Source organism: Brugia malayi (assembly GCF_000002995.4).
Source record: "Brugia malayi strain FR3 genome assembly, contig: Bm_v4_ChrX_scaffold_001, whole genome shotgun sequence".
Lineage (NCBI taxonomy): Eukaryota > Metazoa > Nematoda > Chromadorea > Rhabditida > Onchocercidae > Brugia > Brugia malayi.
This window is the reverse complement of record NW_025062479.1, coordinates 811,253-828,532: the sequence shown is the minus strand read 5'-3', so window position 1 is coordinate 828,532 and position 17,280 is coordinate 811,253. Positions and strand designations below refer to the sequence as shown.

The 17,280-nt window shown below is 32.2% G+C and overlaps 3 protein-coding genes across 4 annotated transcripts; 2 read left to right on the top strand and 1 right to left on the bottom strand.

Moving 5' to 3' along the window:
• Positions 1-1,974: 1,974 nt before the first annotated feature.
• Positions 1,975-4,894, bottom strand: Bm2527 (FLJ11259 protein, putative; the record flags this gene model as incomplete). The annotated part of the gene is made up of 7 exons (XM_001896875.1): positions 1,975-2,089; positions 2,557-2,630; positions 3,043-3,137; positions 3,391-3,568; positions 4,026-4,146; positions 4,572-4,722; positions 4,822-4,894. 7 exons carry the CDS (start codon positions 4,892-4,894, stop codon positions 1,975-1,977), a joined length of 807 nt encoding a protein of 268 aa, XP_001896910.1.
• A 1,168-nt stretch (positions 4,895-6,062) lies between these two features.
• Positions 6,063-9,825, top strand: Bma-atg-13 (uncharacterized protein; the record flags this gene model as incomplete). Its single annotated transcript, XM_043073166.1, has 12 exons — positions 6,063-6,137; positions 6,260-6,399; positions 6,486-6,566; positions 6,853-7,024; positions 7,137-7,264; positions 7,601-7,745; positions 7,905-8,031; positions 8,134-8,195; positions 8,395-8,527; positions 8,702-8,916; positions 9,177-9,296; positions 9,742-9,825. The coding sequence occupies 12 exons, from the start codon at positions 6,063-6,065 to the stop codon at positions 9,823-9,825; spliced, it is 1,482 nt and encodes a 493-aa protein (XP_042929100.1).
• Positions 9,826-12,859: 3,034 nt separating this feature from the next.
• Positions 12,860-16,504, top strand: Bma-mab-7 (Uncharacterized protein; the record flags this gene model as incomplete). 2 transcript variants are annotated; one of them, XM_043073165.1, is made up of 7 exons in its annotated part: positions 12,860-12,905; positions 13,801-13,941; positions 14,098-14,235; positions 14,377-14,560; positions 15,241-15,347; positions 15,851-15,957; positions 16,382-16,504. In XM_043073165.1, 7 exons carry the CDS (start codon positions 12,860-12,862, stop codon positions 16,502-16,504), a joined length of 846 nt encoding a protein of 281 aa, XP_042929099.1. The 2 variants fall into 2 exon arrangements, with proteins under 2 accessions (XP_042929099.1, XP_001896913.1); XM_001896878.1 differs by lacking the exon at positions 12,860-12,905 and having other exon boundaries at positions 13,923-13,941.
• Between the last annotated feature and the right edge of the window lie 776 nt (positions 16,505-17,280).

Sequence of the window (17,280 nt, the reverse complement as noted above, 5' to 3'; positions counted from 1 at the left end):
AATAATGAGGCCGGGGGAACATGAAGCTTGATCTTACATGTGAAAGATGTGGCAAAAAATCCGGGCCGAATTTCGCAGAACTGTAGCTTGAGTTGGACCTGCAGCAATCGAAGGAATTTGAAAAACCTTTAGCAATTAAAGATCAGACAGCAGAGTTCCAATGTCGTACTTAAACTAGGATAAGAGTACGTGTGCGTACATTCCTGCGTATGAAACATTTGGCAGTTACTTTATTACAATTTAATGATGTGTTTCAATCTCAAACTTTAAAGCACAGACAGAACTGTTGGAAAACATTGATGAGAGGCGATGTCTACTATTCACAGATTATAATGGTGGTAGAAAGTGACTGCAGTGTGGAGGATCTTCCTCTCAAATTGGTCAAGATCAAAAAGAACCGAAGACATCTACTGAGATACTACTCTGGTCCACTGTAGACCTGAGAAGCGAATCCGTAAACTATCGACCCTAGAGTTTCACAATCACCCTTTCCACCACATCGCATCATAATAAGAACATATATTAGTACCTTTTTTGGTGAACTTCTAAACAATTTCTGTTAGGAAATGAAGATGAGACTTTCCGTATTATGAATGCAGCAATTTGATGAATATTCAACATTTAGCAACAAAAGTTTTTGATCTTTTGTTCACCAAAAAATATTTAATGAACTACGAAAAGTGCAGTGTGGAGGATCTTCCTCTCAAATTGGTCAAGATCAAAAAGAACCGAAGACATCTACTGAGATACTACTCTGGTCCACTGTAGAGCTGAGAAGCGAATCCGTAAACTATCGACCCTAGAGTTTCACAATCACCCTTTCCACAGCACTCGATGATTACTGTCACAGTCTTTTAGGAAAAGCGGTTTTTCGACACTGAAACTATCGCTAGATATGATAAAGTCTGAAAAATTAACTCACCTTCAAATAACTAGATGTCTTTCGACTCCTTATCTATAATGTATACAATATTTTAAAGAGATCAATGGAAACAGTATAAAATACGTGAAATTTTAAAAGCATTCAAGACAACGTTATCCAAAAAATATAGGTTTAATCAAAAACTATTAACATTGCTCAGTTTTCGTTAAATGTAATAAGCGACATGATAATAAGAATGCTGGGCTGGAACTATTGATAGCGTTAGGTCAGCACGTAAAATATTGCCTGAAATAAAAAAACCTGAACTGACGTGGCTCTTTGAACCTTCATATACAATAACCTCAAAAACAGAAACTCTCAGAGTATGACTTCACAAAAATAAACATGGAACAAAGTAAAACAAGATCAAAAGCATCACACACCTGAAATCTGGATAATTCTAACCGTTTCTTGTGCCGAATACTGCAATAAATTTGTGGTCAAAGCCATAATAATATAATGCGAGAATTCGAATACAAAGACATAAAATGCATCCGGCATGTTGGTAAGCCTTAAAACTTGAAAGAAACTATTGTCATAAAGAAAACAAAAAAATAAAAGAGGATTAATTGAAGTTATATTATTAAAAATCAACTAAATTTGTATTATATAGAGTCAATAGACTTTTTCACCCAATTATTCTAGCGTATACCCTTAAAGTAGCATAATTGCAAACCCATTACGGTCATACATGAATCTCCTGGAGAAAATAACAATGCCAATCAACAAATCAATCCTTCTAGTATATCTGTTGATTGAATTATGAGTGATCTTGACGGCTTTTACTTAAATCGACGAACAAACGAGAACATCTTATAGAACTGTAGCGAGTTTCCGTGAAAATGTTTTGCTGCACAATGAATTTACCTCAGTCTTCAATCCTACATCGAGAATACCTAATTTGATTTCATTTGAATTCAGACTGCAACATGTTTACAGATATTTGAAGAAAACGATACCTTTCAACTTTTTTGTTAAGTCTACTACGCATTTTTTCCCCAAAATAACCAAAAGCAGTAATGATTTATAAGCATACGTAAGCATTTTCATTATCAATACGGCGAACTAAGATCGGTGGCGGAGCGCCATAGTGGACTATGATCCAAATGCGAAACCAGCGGCTGCACAGTCAATTCAACACGAAGTTTCTCAAAATCACGAGAGAAACTACAAAGAAAGTTCATTATTGTAATCGGTTATAACAAAATATATATATATATATATATATATATATATATATATATATATATATAGAAACCATACTTTTTAAAAGAAAAAAATCTGATTCTATGAACCATGATTTGTTAAAACTGAACTGTGTTGGTAATAATACATAATTCCTATCCATACTGAATCTAATCGAGATATAGAAACTGTAAAATATTAGGGTCTTGAAGAGAAATGAAAGCGTTGTTGAATATTCTTCCAACAAGAAAATTCTATCAAGCGAACTGATCGAATGAAATATGCTGTGATACTAGAGAAGAGAAAAACTGTTATCAGTATTAAAATTAGGACTTTTTCATTGCTGGTAATGCTGGTGTAATGGCACAAATCCTGTCAAACATCTCAAATACTTCGACAAAAGACAAACATTTTCCAATAACTTTCTGTCAGAAATGTTGTAAATATACCTCAATATAAATAACACATTGCATATTGCCAAACACCATTCAGCAATAGCAGAAACGCAGTGAAGATTGTAACCCTGAAAGCTAACTAAACGAATACCAGTAATTATCTTTTTATAAATATTGACTATGAAATACAAAATAATTTGTATCTACATACCACAAACCAACATATTTAATTCTGAGAATGAAGAATTGCTAACTTTATGCCAGAAAATATTAACTTTTTATTCATTAGATTTCTGACAGCAGTCTGATTATTCCCTTTAAATCACCACATAGTGAAACTCATCCGACCTTATGACCTCCTAGATTTAGTTAAATATGAAACAGCATTTTCTCAATCTGTTCAAAACTCTCAGCAGCACGACTCGTCACTCATCAGTGTTATTAGCATCAAAATTCTCATACGCAGAAGCAGATTCAAGTTAGTTTTAGCAGAGAACAAGAAAATTTTTGAAAATATTTCATTAATGGAGAAAATCTTACGGGTTGATTTGTTTTCCTGGACCAAGGCCTCGGTGTAGGTAGATCGGGGTAATGTTTGTGAAATTCATTTGATGCAGCTATACCAAAAGAAAGAACTAAAAATATACTCAGTTATTCGACACTAGTCTCTCCCCTTTTTAATTTCCTTTATTCTCTATCTAAATGGAAAGGAAATGTTACTTTTGGATAAGATCTTAAAGTCTTTTGTGCCCGACTTCAATGTTATATATGAAATTGCTGAACAAGTAATTTTTATTTCCGTGCTACTCATTACGAAAAAAAAAATGAAAGCAGTCATTTTTGTTAAACAAAGTTTTAAAAAACTTCCTGAAATTGAAAAGTGGTAACCTGTGATGAAACACAGTATGGCAGATATTGCTATTGCACCACGGATAAAACCAATCCGACGACTGTTGTATAATGGACACATGTAAATAGTAAGACAAAATTGCAAAAGCATATAAAAACAACCGCATCCGAAACATAAAAATGCTCCAGTTAAATGTACTGTAATAACGGCAGATTCCTAGAAAACTGCGTTATAAAAATCTTCGTTTAATTTTTGCTTAAATTTAAATCCAGTTTAGTTCAGTTACAGCTTGAAATAAGGAATGTTATCACAATACTCTCAAAGTCAAGTACTGTTTAATGACTGATTTGACTTACAACTTGAATTTAGACCACCTAGCTTAGTACGTTTCACTCTTTTGGAAGTGACCCTTGCTACCTACCGTACATACATAAAAAATTTTCAATATCTAGGAAATAATGCAATAAAATATTTAATAATGAGGCAGTGAGTAACTCACGCCACATAATTCATCATAAAGGCTGACCGCTAATGAAATGTTAACTTTAATTCACCCACAAAAAAAGAGAAGACATTTTACAAAGCTACACTAATGTTCCTTTTTGGAATTAAAAATAAAAGGCCAAACAAATGACAATCTTAACATGCTAAGATCTAACATGGTTAAACATACTTGAAAGTTGGCGACAATGAACATTCCAATTCCACCAGTCATACCAACAACCAGTGTAAAAATATTCAAACGTTTCAGGAGATGGTCTGAATCACGATTGAGTTCAACTACCAGTGAGTACCTAAATTTGCTACATACTTTTAACCTCAGATGAAATCTCTATCAATCTTAATATCACTTTGTAAGCTATATACAATCTACTTAAAACCTTTTTAAGGTATGCTAAAGTTACATTTTCTTCCTTTTGCGGATTTTTTTATCATTCCATAATTTCTTGGTCATTCCACCTAACTCCCTACTTACTATTTACACATTCTACTTAACTTCAAACAACGAACCTTAGAAATTTTCCGTCAGTAAAAGTTAACTCATTTTTCCTTCAACCATGCTTTCATTTGCACCCAAAATTAAAGTTCCCATACTTATTCTAATAAAGTGCACTAAAATTCAAGGTCATCTCAAAGTTAAGCAGCCAATCATCCCTCAATTTCAACTGTATTTATTACTGAAGCCATACTGAAATCGAACCAATCTAAAATTAAATACCTCAAATAAATGATAAGCATTATCAGAAAGGAGCATAAATTGAGCATCATGCTAAAGAAACATGACTCTGGACGATGATCACCAGAAGATGAAATGTACGGAAAAACTGGATCTACATCACCTTGCCATACTGCCAGTACATAAGATGCACCTACAATCATTCGTATTCACAATATCTAGGAGTAGTGGAAATTTCTGGAAAAATAATCAAAATGTAACGCGAAAATATAAAGGAAATCTTGAAACTTACTTAGCATTAATGTAAAGAACATTGCAAAAAAGATAGGAAGATGACCAGCAGCAAGAAGGCCAAATTGTAACATAATTTCCTCTCTGCTTCTTATTCTTCTCCAATTTCTGCAATCATCTCACAAAACTAAAACTAAATTTGTTGAAATTTAACAACAGATCCTTTAATAAACGAATAACTTAACGACCACGTCTCAACTTACAAATGAATCACTCAACGTCTACACATCTCACGTAATCATGAAAATTCGCCTCCTTCTGCACTGTAAAATTCGGACGAGCGCAATGCATATATGATATTGCGGGATGACAGGATGCTCACATTCAGGTGCAGTAGATTTGCTGTGGCACTAAGTTGAGAAGTATAAATTATGATGCATTTTCATCTTCTATCAAAATTGTGCGAAATACATTACTGAGATGTTAATTAATTATGTTTAAATTCGAACCTTCTAGTCGTCGATGAATTAGACTTAACATACTGTACGACATTCGTACATAAGTCTCCTTGTGTCCGTAGTACGTTATGTGTTCTTCCTCCTCTCTCATTGAATTATCTAAAAGTTAGCCATTACTAGTTTTTCTTCATACTTTGAATTTATCTGGCAGTTCACTCGTCCATCTCATCGTCCTCTTTTTACTAAATCTGAATGTCTTGTTGTTATTATTTTGTTAAGTGGAGATTCTTTTTTTTTTTTTCACATACTATGCTAAGAAAAGAATGTAAATTCAAGATTTCGTCTTGTTAGGAATTAAATGTTGTTATTTTAATTTCATTTTCATGATTATTATTACAAATTGAATATATAACCTCCCTCATTTTTCTGTTTTTCTTTGTTAATGGCTTTCCTTCGACTTCTAATTCATTTCATTTTCAGTTTTTTTGCTGTTCATTAGAGAAACGTGAATGCCTTTCAAACATTTAGAGAGAAAAGTACCCTTTCACAGCTATCTCATCGCTTCTTCTCTTTTCTCTGCACTCTTAAGTGCTATACATCTATGTATATCCATAAGTTGACATCATCAGCAGTTTACAGATTTGTTATTAAGCTAAGCTTCATGGTTTTAGTGCACCTGTGTCTACTGTTCCAGACGATTGTTTTCCAATATTTCACGCATTTCACTTATTTCACGATCACACGGTTCATTTAATGTGAATTTTCTTTCCATGTCAAATTGCTCCGAATATTATTTGACGTCATTTGTATCCATAATAGGAGATGGAAAACTTTTTCTTTTAGCATGAGTGATTCAGCGACATGCTCGAAATCATATCAAGAATTCGTTAAATTTGGCAAATTCTTCACAACACGTTTGGTAATAGTCTTTGTTATCAAGTGGTAAAGTTTAGCATGTTTTGGATTACGTCCAAATGTTTTAACATAAATCTCGAAAACCTAGAATAACTCGAGATGTCAAACGGAAAGCATTTGTTTTAGGTTCAAGCACTTGTTCAGTCACGTCTTGGTCAGCTGATAGTACAGTCATGTAGTGTATCACCGGATCCTACGGATTGGTTCAGTGTGCGAATTGATGAATTAGGTGAAGTAGCTGCACAGTTACGTACAAGCGTCACAAAGTTAGCATCACATTTTCCTTAGATACTTATTCTGTTTTGTCCGTCTTTCGAAGTTAACTTCCATTTAACACTTTTCCTACTTGTAGATATCCTCCAAACACAAATTGTTTCACTTTGGATTTTCTGCTTCATACTGCTGATGGCGATGTTCTACCTTTGGAGTCCTGGTATGTATCTTCCTGCATTTATTTCTGGGTGACTTTAGTTATCCTCATCGTAAAGAAAAGAAAATGTCAGTGCAATGATTTTATAAGAAAGTCAATTCAGAAATGATTTAAATTTTGGAACTTAGAAGAAAAAGTGAGAATGAGAACTCAGATTTAAATTTTGCAACTTATTTTCAGCACAAAAGTTATTTTGAATCCAGAATTCGTTGCTCTGCGAAATGGATTCATTGTTTCAGGTTAATTTATGGCGAATTGTGATGATATCATTAGATATATCAGTTTCCAGGTGTGTCCGATATGAATCACAATTGACTGATGGAAATGTCAATGTAAGGACCGAATTATACCACCAGTTAGGAACACTTTTGAAATCAGCAATTGTTGCATCACGAATGACTCCAGCCTACCGATATTATGTTCGCAAACAGAGCCCTGATACTTTCATTATTATGTACAGAGTAAGAGTCCCACAATTTTATATTTCATTTGTTATAAAATTGAAAAGTTTTGCATAGTCGACTTGTAACAAAACCGTCATCTTGTAAAATAAAGTAGGTGTTTATTGTTAAGGTTTACGAAAAAGAACCAGAAATGGATTTGGGTGAAGAGCATAAAAAAGTTCGTATTGGTCTAGTAACATCTCCATTTGGTGGTTTTTCTGTTGACCTGCTTTATCGTACAAAGATGGAAATTGACCGGTAAATCATTAAATTCTACTCAGGTGATAGCGTTTTATTATTGCAATATGTTAACTGTGACGTGTTTTTAGGTATTGCATTGTTGTACATTAGTTACGATCGTGATTCTTTTATGTACGAGGAATTTAGAGTGCTTGAAGTTAAGAGCCTTCTCCATTTCCATGTAAGGTAGAGTGCTGTAGTTATAAGTTTTTGTTCGAACTTAGGCACTACTTTAATTTTCTTGGCTTATGATATTTCAGTTTTTTGTACCCTTCTATGTTCTGCACTAATTTAAGGATTACTCCATAATTTAAACAGATTCCTACTAAATTATTTCACTTTTGCGTATTCCAGTACAACAACACAGGAAGTAAATGTAAGTGCCGCAGCTGCATTGGAGAATGTGAACACCAATGAACATCAATCCAAAATAGATATAGATGTCCCAATGTTAATACCGTTCGGTCCTGTTTCTGTTCACTCTACCGAAGTTAAACCGGTTAGTCTGGTTTCAAATCTTATTAAATTTTCATATTAAACTGCGATACAAATGAATTTTTTGAAAATTTGCCAAATTTCGATGGAACCACAAATCTGAAAATCAACAATTAAAAGTATTTTCAGGTGTCGAAGCATGATTTAAAGGTGAGATTTTCAGGAAAAGATTGATGAATTAATGTCAGAAACTCCTTCACGACGTGTACGTTTCCATTTGGGTCATTCGCGATCCTCTTCAGATGATGCTTGCTGTCGTGGTGATGTGTGCAGTGATGAACAAATCTTTGGTAAGTAACTGAGTGATGAGTTAGAGTTAGAATTTTTAATTCATGGAATCACTGTAGCTGTATAAAATTGTATGAACATTTATCGGATGAATTTATTTTTAGGTCTAGACACAAGCAACAGTCAGCCATATAGTTCCAGTTTGCCACATCGATTAGCTTCGGTGGTATGCTCTGTTTCTGAATGTATTGTGAAAGTAAAAGGCAGTCAAATTGTGCAGTACTATTAAGCTAATGTTAGAAATGACAAATTAATATCAAATATCCTTATGCGCTAATTTCACATTGTTATCGTTTTGTAAGGATATGGTTTAGTCAATTGGTTGTGATTTTCTTTCCAGCAGGAAGAATAATTTTTTGTTCCAGAAAAACCGATCAAGGACACATTCATTTCCATTTTCAACTCTGCTTACTACAGTTGCGAATGATTCAATTCCAGGTGAAGGACTTTTAGGATCACTAGAAGACAGTGACAAGATAACACCAACTTCTTCTCCTGGTCAGTTCTTTTTTGGTACATTTGGTTGGTTGAAATTGAATTATTCAGTGAATGTCACGGAAACCACCGGAAGTCATGATTTTTGAAAGGCATCAATTTGTATAACATTGTGGTTTACATTCTTCAGAGCTATGTGCTTATGTAACAGTTTTATCAATGACCTGAATCGTTTAGTTCGTTCTCCATCATCACCACCTACTCTTGTGGCTTCGACGTGTTCTGCAACAATTATACCTAACCATATGCACCAGTGTGCTACTGTTCCTTCTGGGGTAAATTTAATGAATAAGGGAACAAACGAAAAACAGGAAGGTGATTCTGAAGAAACGGAAGTGCAAAGCGATGATGATGATGACGATTTAACAAGTAGCGACGGTAGTTATGTCAAGGTACTCTAAAATTTGTTGGAATTGGTATAGTGAGTTTGGTTTGACATTAAAGTACAAGGTTGTTTGAATACAAAAAGAAAGGGAAAGGAGATATGGTAGCCTTGTTTGAGGAAAGAGGACACTATTTCAAGATTGCGCTAGCAATTATGATTTGATTTTTTACCGTATTAGTCTTCTTCGAGTTAGAATGTATTGTAGCTGGTTTCCATGCACAAATAAAAATTTGACCATATTAGTCTCGGTAAGCAGTTCTGTTTCAGGTGGCATTTGGAAGTAGTGAAAGTTTAGCAGATGGGTTAGGTGAGTTCATGAAACAATGTAGATCGGCTCCAACTCATCTTTCATTTCAAATCGACAGTACGTCTGTCATTCCTGAACTGGTAAATCTTTTGACCGCTTCGTTGTCTTCTGTAAAATCTTTCCCACTAATTCTTTTAAGATGCAAAAATAACAGCGGACAAATAATTCCGAAGCATGGTTGGATGTATGCTTTAAAAACAATCTGTAGCGTATAAGCGCGATGCAGATCGGTTTTTACAAACTGGAATTTTAAACTATTATTCTAATTTACAAAGTAGGGCTCTCTAGTTTATGACCTAGAGATTCAAAGTTCAAACTACTGAAGCCTGATCGGTTGGTAGGTTTGATCGTATCCCTTAAAAGCTGGCATCACGAATTTTTCTGAATACAAATTTTGCGATTTTATTAGATACAGTCACGTTGCTTTAGAGAGAGAGAGAGAAGGATTGTGATTCCTTGATGTTGGTTCTCTTCCATTTCCCTATCATTAGCACTGCATCAAGATGTTAATTGTGTTACTTTTAGCTGGCACAATTTGAAAACAATCAGAAAATTTTCGACAATTTTTTAGAAGAAATCAAAAGAAAAGCAGACAATGAGGAAGACTGATTACAGGTCATATACATTTTTCTGGTTGCTTACTCAATCATATCCGGTGTTGTAAATTATAACTCCATTTCCGCTTCTTTCTAACCCTTAAACATTCTGTGCTCTTTTATCTTGCAAACTGCTTGCTTCCGTCACTTATTTTAGTACTGAGGAAAAAATTTTTTGAAGAATTATCCTCGATTTATAACTTGTTAATCATTGATAGCCTAACTGGAGTGGTTTGATTAAAATAAATCTGTGAAAAAATGCTTAGCCATATCAGGAAAGCTTTTTCGCACGGCTAGTACTTAATGAGTACGAATATTGATAAGGATTGTTTAAAATTCTTGTTCATAACTTAAATTGCATATTCCGTCGCTCAGCTTCGAATTTGTAATCTTCAAGCTTTTAAGTCAAAGTTTATCTTACCGATTAGGGCTAAGGCTTTAAGTAAGCAAACGTTTTTTTCCGTGTTATGCCTTACATTACTGAGCGAAAATTAGAAATTTTCATGCAAAAAACTTTTGATTTGGGCTAAGAAATTCGTTTCCCAGACAATATCAGAAAATATAATGAGAAAACGAAGAACGAAGCTTAAATCAGTGATAATGTTTGGTATATGCTTATTTTCAAATGACTTACCTTCTGTACTTTTTGCATACACTGTGTGTTTTACCTGATTGCTTCAAAATTCATTGCTATTACAGATAATTCTAATAACCAAATCAATGGACTAATAAATTTTTCAAGAAATTTGTGACTTGTGTTTCACACTCGTGCAGAGCATTCTATGAAAAGACTGTGAGGTTACATTTATGGAGGATGGATTATCAAATGAGTATTTAAAATGCCTAAATTTTAAAGTATGAAGTTAGTGCTTCTGCTGAATCTATTGGAATGGTGAGTCTATATTGCTCCTTGATTTAATGACGGGCGTGTTTTGTATCTATCGGTGATTGCTTTCCAGGTAATTTATAGAAGTATTGCTTCCGAAGTTTTATTAAAGGCGATAAGCTATTCAGAGGATTAAGTTTAGAGTTTATTATATTCCCTTGAGTTGTGTCCATTATGATAACTTGAAAAGCTCGAGCCATTGTTTATTTCTTTTTTTTTTTTACTTTCGATTGCAGTTTATCTGCTTTGTAATGCTATTGTTTTAGTTATAAATACTGGTATTTTTTACCCTTCCGTTGTTTGACACATTTTCTAGATCGCCGTCTTTCTGTTAGTCTTTTCTTCGACTTGCAAGATGAATCTTGGTCGTACGGTGCTACAAACACGGTTAATTTATCTCGAAATAAGTTATTTGTCAGAATAATGACAGACTTCAACAATGATGCTAATGGATCGTTCAAATATCTGTGAATGGATCAAGCAATCTTTTGTTATCTGCTAGCTCAATGTTCAAAGATAGAAGGCAAAAAAGAAAATCGAAATAGCTGGTTTAACAAGATAAATAGTTTTATTCTGCAGAATGCTCACATTATATTTGGTTTTTAGAATATATTGTGAAATTAAAAATTTGGTTTGAAAACTTAGTTCAATTGAGAACGTCCTTTTTTTCTCTATTTTGATACATTGACATGACTGATGAAGCATGCCTGCGCTCTAATTTGGTTGCACTATCGACATAAATATTTATAATGTAGTTCATGTTATACTGATGAAATTATTAATTCTGGTCAAATTTTTACCAAAAAAAAAGAAAAAAAAAAGCTCAACTATCACCACAACTTGTTCTAACATTATACTTATTACAAAGATTCTAAACAAACAGCATTTCGAGACTGTACATATCACAGGAAATTGGAAACAAATACACAGGATATTAAAATAAGTTTAAAATAATATGTTTCAGGAATGTTTTGTTTTAGAAAGTTTTTATTTATCCTAAATAGCGATTCTAATCAACTTGAACTAAAATTGAAGATGATGCAGTGAACACTTTTAATCGGTTTATGCGATAGCTAAGATTATTATAATGAAATAAATAGAAGAGAAAAGCAGAAATGAAAAACTGATTTAATTATATGAGCGAAAATAAGATATAACTGGATAGATAAAAATTAATAATGGATATATCAGATTTAAGAAATAATCATTGGACGAGAGAAATGCTCGGTAGTGAGATAGGTCAAATTGGAATAGTGCATTTGTTACTGATTTATATACGATTAAGATGACAAATATTTGCACATTTATGTAAAACTGCAATTTTATTTTGACAGATGGAACAAGTATTCATTTATAAATGGATAACATATTAAGAAGAAGACATCTGGAAACTTTTCCATCATTGTAAACCTGTTAATCGTAATAATTGCAGTGTGGAAAAGTTGAAGAAGAATGAAAGAGGAAAAGAGAAGCAGAATAATTTAAAATAAATCCAATAATCCACCAAATAATTGGTTTGATCATTCACTCTATTACATTTCATTTCTTTTTGCATCTTTTCTATCTTTTTTTTTTTTTTTTTTTTTTTTTTTTGGTCATTTTATTGCAACATTTTAATAATTTTTCAAATAATAAAATTTTTACTATCATTGATAGTATTGTAGTACTGTTGTAGTAAATTAAATTGGTTTTATTTTCCACAAAATAATAAAATTGTGAAAATTTCCCATATATTATCACCATATGTTAATTGTATTGTTATTATCATTGTTATTGTTTAAATTTTCATCACTGTAGCTATTAAGATCTTCCTTCTACTGATATAAGTATCATTAATATGCATCCAATGATATACCTATGTATAACTCATAATGTTTATTTCATGTTATCATTTAAAGTACCATTCATCCTTCATTTTTGTTTTTCTTGATTTATGTATTTGTGTGCTGCCAAAAAAAAAAAAGATTTTATCGTGCCTTGATGATTTGATTCGATTGGCAAAATCGACATTGTGAACATTTGGGAAAAATCGAGTTCTTCGACTTGTGATTTCACTGGATAACTAGATTTCATCAAAGACGCAGTCTCTGTGATTGTTACTATTCATCCTTCTTTTCACCTTCAAAATTTTCTTGCCCTCACAAGAAATTTTTGGGCCTCGATGTTATTGAGATATTTCTTCCTATGCATTACGACGATTATTTTCTGTAAGTTTCATAATTTGTCATTTGTCACCTTTCCTTTTTATTATCTTTTGCTTTCTCGTTTTTCATTTGCACCAATATATGACGGAATATTTCAGCTAAAAAACTTTGCATAATTATTGATCAGTAGGAAAATTTTAATTATTGTTTATAATATAAGAGATTATCGCTTTTTTTTTTTTTTTTTTTTGCTGTGTAAAATTAACAGATATATCTTTGAGCTGTATTAATGCCAATGATGTCAAGGAATCTCAATTTCTTCTACTCATCTTTTTTTAATATCCTCTGTCTCATTTTGTCATCGTTGTCATCTCATTATTGCAAATAATTTTATCATAATATAGTTTCTTTCTTTTTTTTTCCTCTGTGAACTTCCATAATAAGAATATTTTATGTTTGACGACAAGTTACTCCTTCTTACACTAAAATAACCAAAGAAACAGTGTTCTTACTTTCATTTTTCTTTTCATTTGTGCAAAATTTGACAACTTATCAAATTATATTACTACTGATACATTGATAATTGTTAATAAGATGAGACATATCCCATAGATCAATATAACAAATACTTGAACTTAAAATTATGAAATGCTTAGGAACAATGATCAAATCTTTTTTTCTCGAGAATAAATTCTTTCATAGATTCGATACTTTGTTGTGGTGTGAAAATACTTATCATTGAGCAATGTAGTAGTAAGCAGAATCGTCTAGAATTTAATCATGAAAACATTGTTTGGTTTTTGATCTGAAAAATGCAATCAACCTCATAAAGCTTGTAAAAGTGGGCAAATCGATCCAACGAATAAGGGCAAAAAATTTCATATTGATTTACTTACGATTCTTTATGGTTCTCAGTTTTTTTTTTCTATGACATAATTGTCGTTCCAATTTTTTAAAGGTAACTGTCAACGAGAGTTGACGCTACGGAAACTTACGAAAGAAAATTGTAAATTCAACCCATGCTTGAATGGTGGAACCTGTATACCTGGTAAAGTATCTTGCGTGTGCACACCTGGATGGATGGGTCGATACTGCCACAGTAAGTGTATTTATGTCGTAACTTTCACTGCCGGTGACTTAATTTTTCAAAATATTAAAACCCATATCTGTTCGTTAATTTCAATTGATTTTTTTTTTTTTTTTTTGCCAGCCAAATAGCTTAATAATTGTTTAAATTAAATGTGATCCTTTGCAGGACATTGTCGAAATGTTTATAAAAGTTGTGAACGATGGGCACTAGAGGATAAATGTGAACAAGTACGTACTCAAACAAACTTTTTCGATATTAATTGCGCGGTGAGCTGTCAACAGTGCATACCGGATCCCAAACATAGTATGCATTAATTAATTTCTTATGCTACCTTGTAGTGAGAACTTTACATTCTTCAGAAAGGATAAGCTTATAAATTTCATTTTGAAACTTGAAAATAAGCTAAAGAAGGACAAAATAGTATGTGTTGAGAATTCTTTACAGTTTTAAGTAATATTCCGGTGCCGCCAACACTGGAACCGTTGCAATTTATGGTAGGTCGATGGTATTCAGTGGCATCGAAAGGTTTTCGATATCCAACAGACATGTATTTAAATAGCTATGAAGAATTGCTGGATATTGTGCCTGCTGAAGTGCCAATGTTTGGAACTCCATCATTTAATTTCACGTAAGTCATTTTCAGACTCTACTATGAATAGTTCTTTCGAAAAGAAAAAAAAAGTGATTTCATTTATTCGTTATCTTGAAAATTATCGTTTCTATCGAGAAAATTTTGCGAGAATATCACTTTTAAACCTCTATGTTCAGATAATGCATATTAATAAAATTGCACTTGTTATTTGCAAATTTAATTTACTAAAAATTGATTTAATGTTTAATATTGACAAGTTTTTTTTTTGTTAGTCACGGTTTACTTCTAAGCTTGTTCTTGATATAGCTATAATGACACTCTATTAAAGTTATAGATGTATCTGCTCTAGTATTAGTGATGTAAACTTATTATGACAGCAGGCAGTATCACTTACAAAGTTATGTATCTCTCCACGGATTATCTTATGATTTCCTAATTCGTCACTCGTAGAAGTTACTGAGTAAAAGATCATGAAGCTAGAGGTAGTTTTTAGTCTTCTTCATTAATCACTAAATGAAATAGATGCTAATTCTTTGTTTCGCATCTTCCTATTATTTTTCAGTGCCTTTAAATGATTCAGTTGGACTAATTTTGTAATAAGCCCATTTGAAATACCGACTACCATTTGATGGTAAATGGTATAAATAAAATGTGTATTATAAATCATGTACTCATAGAATAAAAGAAAAATAAAAATAATGAAACTTTTTTTATAGAAGTATTTGCCGGAGTGGAAATGATACCCGTGTGGTGCGTGGTTTTCTAACACTTAGAGCGAATTCATTCCCAATAGAAGTGGCCGTTTTGAGTTCGTCCAATGAAGGTTATCGCTGTTAAATGTTTCAATTTTTGAATCGTAATTTAACAGTAATGAGTTAAATTTCATTGTTGAGTATATTTAATGCTATCAGTTATTTGTCATTCACGATGACCATATGCTGTTGAACAAAGTATGGTGAAAAATTTGCTGAATGATTTTGATGCTCTTCACACTATATATGTGTCATAGTTAAATTTCAAAAACTTCAATATTTACGCATTCTATTGATATCAAAGCAAAGAGATAGATAGCAAAAGAGAGAGATTTAGCTTTGGTGATTGATAAGATCTATTTTTCACGTAGAGCAGTTTTTGACAATTCCTTATTAGTAAATGGATGAAAGAAATTTAAGATTCGTTCATGTTACCACCCGACTGCATTCTTATGATTAATATATAACAATAAACTACTAATAAATTTTTAGATTTTCACAAAATTCTTATATGCAATCAATTCATATATTTGTAAAACAGTTGTATTTACTTCCAGTATGAGGAAATATTCAGGTCTAACTATGGTTGAACTTGGTACGATGAGTGGTCATATTGTTACACTGAATATAAGTTATATGCAAGTTCATCCCAGTTTGGATAGTTCAATTTTACCTCTTGGAGTTTGTTTTAAGTTCTTCTTTCTTGTATTGGTCTCACTGTTCCATTTATTCTGTAGTAACTTTCTGTCAAGTAAATCATAAACAGTATACCATAGATAAACTTTAGAAAAAACAAAAACTCGGTTACTCGAGAATGTATAAATGATAGATTTGATAGCATTCACTATTAGTTTTTTTTTTTTTTTTTTTTTATGGATAATTCGGATATCCACTATAATGCGTTTTTCGTTATCAGAAATAGTCGAAAGAACATTACGCTAATTCTTTTAATGACTAATTTTACTACATTCTCTAGTTTGGCTGGAAATGGTTTACACCACGTCATTTATTCAAGCTTTGCTAAATCCAAACTATTACAACTTTGGTTCTTCTCTTAAGTATACTAATTAAATGGTATTAATTAAATGGTTCTCATTTGTTTTAGGCAACCAGACGTTTTCGGCGTAATGGACAATTTCTGGAGATGATTGTTGCCAAACTGTTCCCACACAACAAGATTACACAGTATAAGAAAATGTTTCGTAAGACACAAAGTTATCCCTTATAAAAGCTATCATAATATTAATCTTATAAAACTAAACTTTGAAAATTTGATAATGAAATTACCAAATGGAATCACCTCCTCAGACTATAAAAATTTATGGTTTCTCCCTCATCAAGTCAAATGTAAAATTTCGGCGCTCATCTGAAAGTGGATAAAACTTCTGAATGTAAATAAGAAGCGAATTGAATTCATAGAAATTGGTAGTAAGTAATTTGTATTTCATTATAATATTTACATATATTATCTTTTGCTCCTACTTGTAACATGCATGACTCTTCCGCAGAACAAACTTTCGGAATTTTAAACTGCTAAGTATTTCAAAATTTCAAATCAACATATCAGAGAGCATCTGATAAAGATTAACTAACACTAGATTATTTCTCTATTGTATGGGTATTTCTATGCTCAAATTTCAATAAAATATTGATAAACGATGTTTTTTATACATGTCTCATAGTCATCCAATCATACCTCATACTCATCCAATCGTGAGATCATTGCTGCCGTGTGATTAGATCCCGTCTTCCCACTTTTTTTTTTTTTTTTTTTTTTTTGTTGTTTTTGTCAAACCCTCTGTAAAATATTTTTGAAGTGCTTTTCGTACTTCCCGCATTCCTAAATTATGCGCATTACAAGATGATGAGAAAGAAAAAATTGTTTATAGTATCTTTTGCAAGATAAAGACGATTTCTAACCTAAAGTTAAATGAATTAGATGTTGGGACAATTTTGACAGATGATAATGAGATAAAAAACATTTTAATAATACCGCCATTTCAG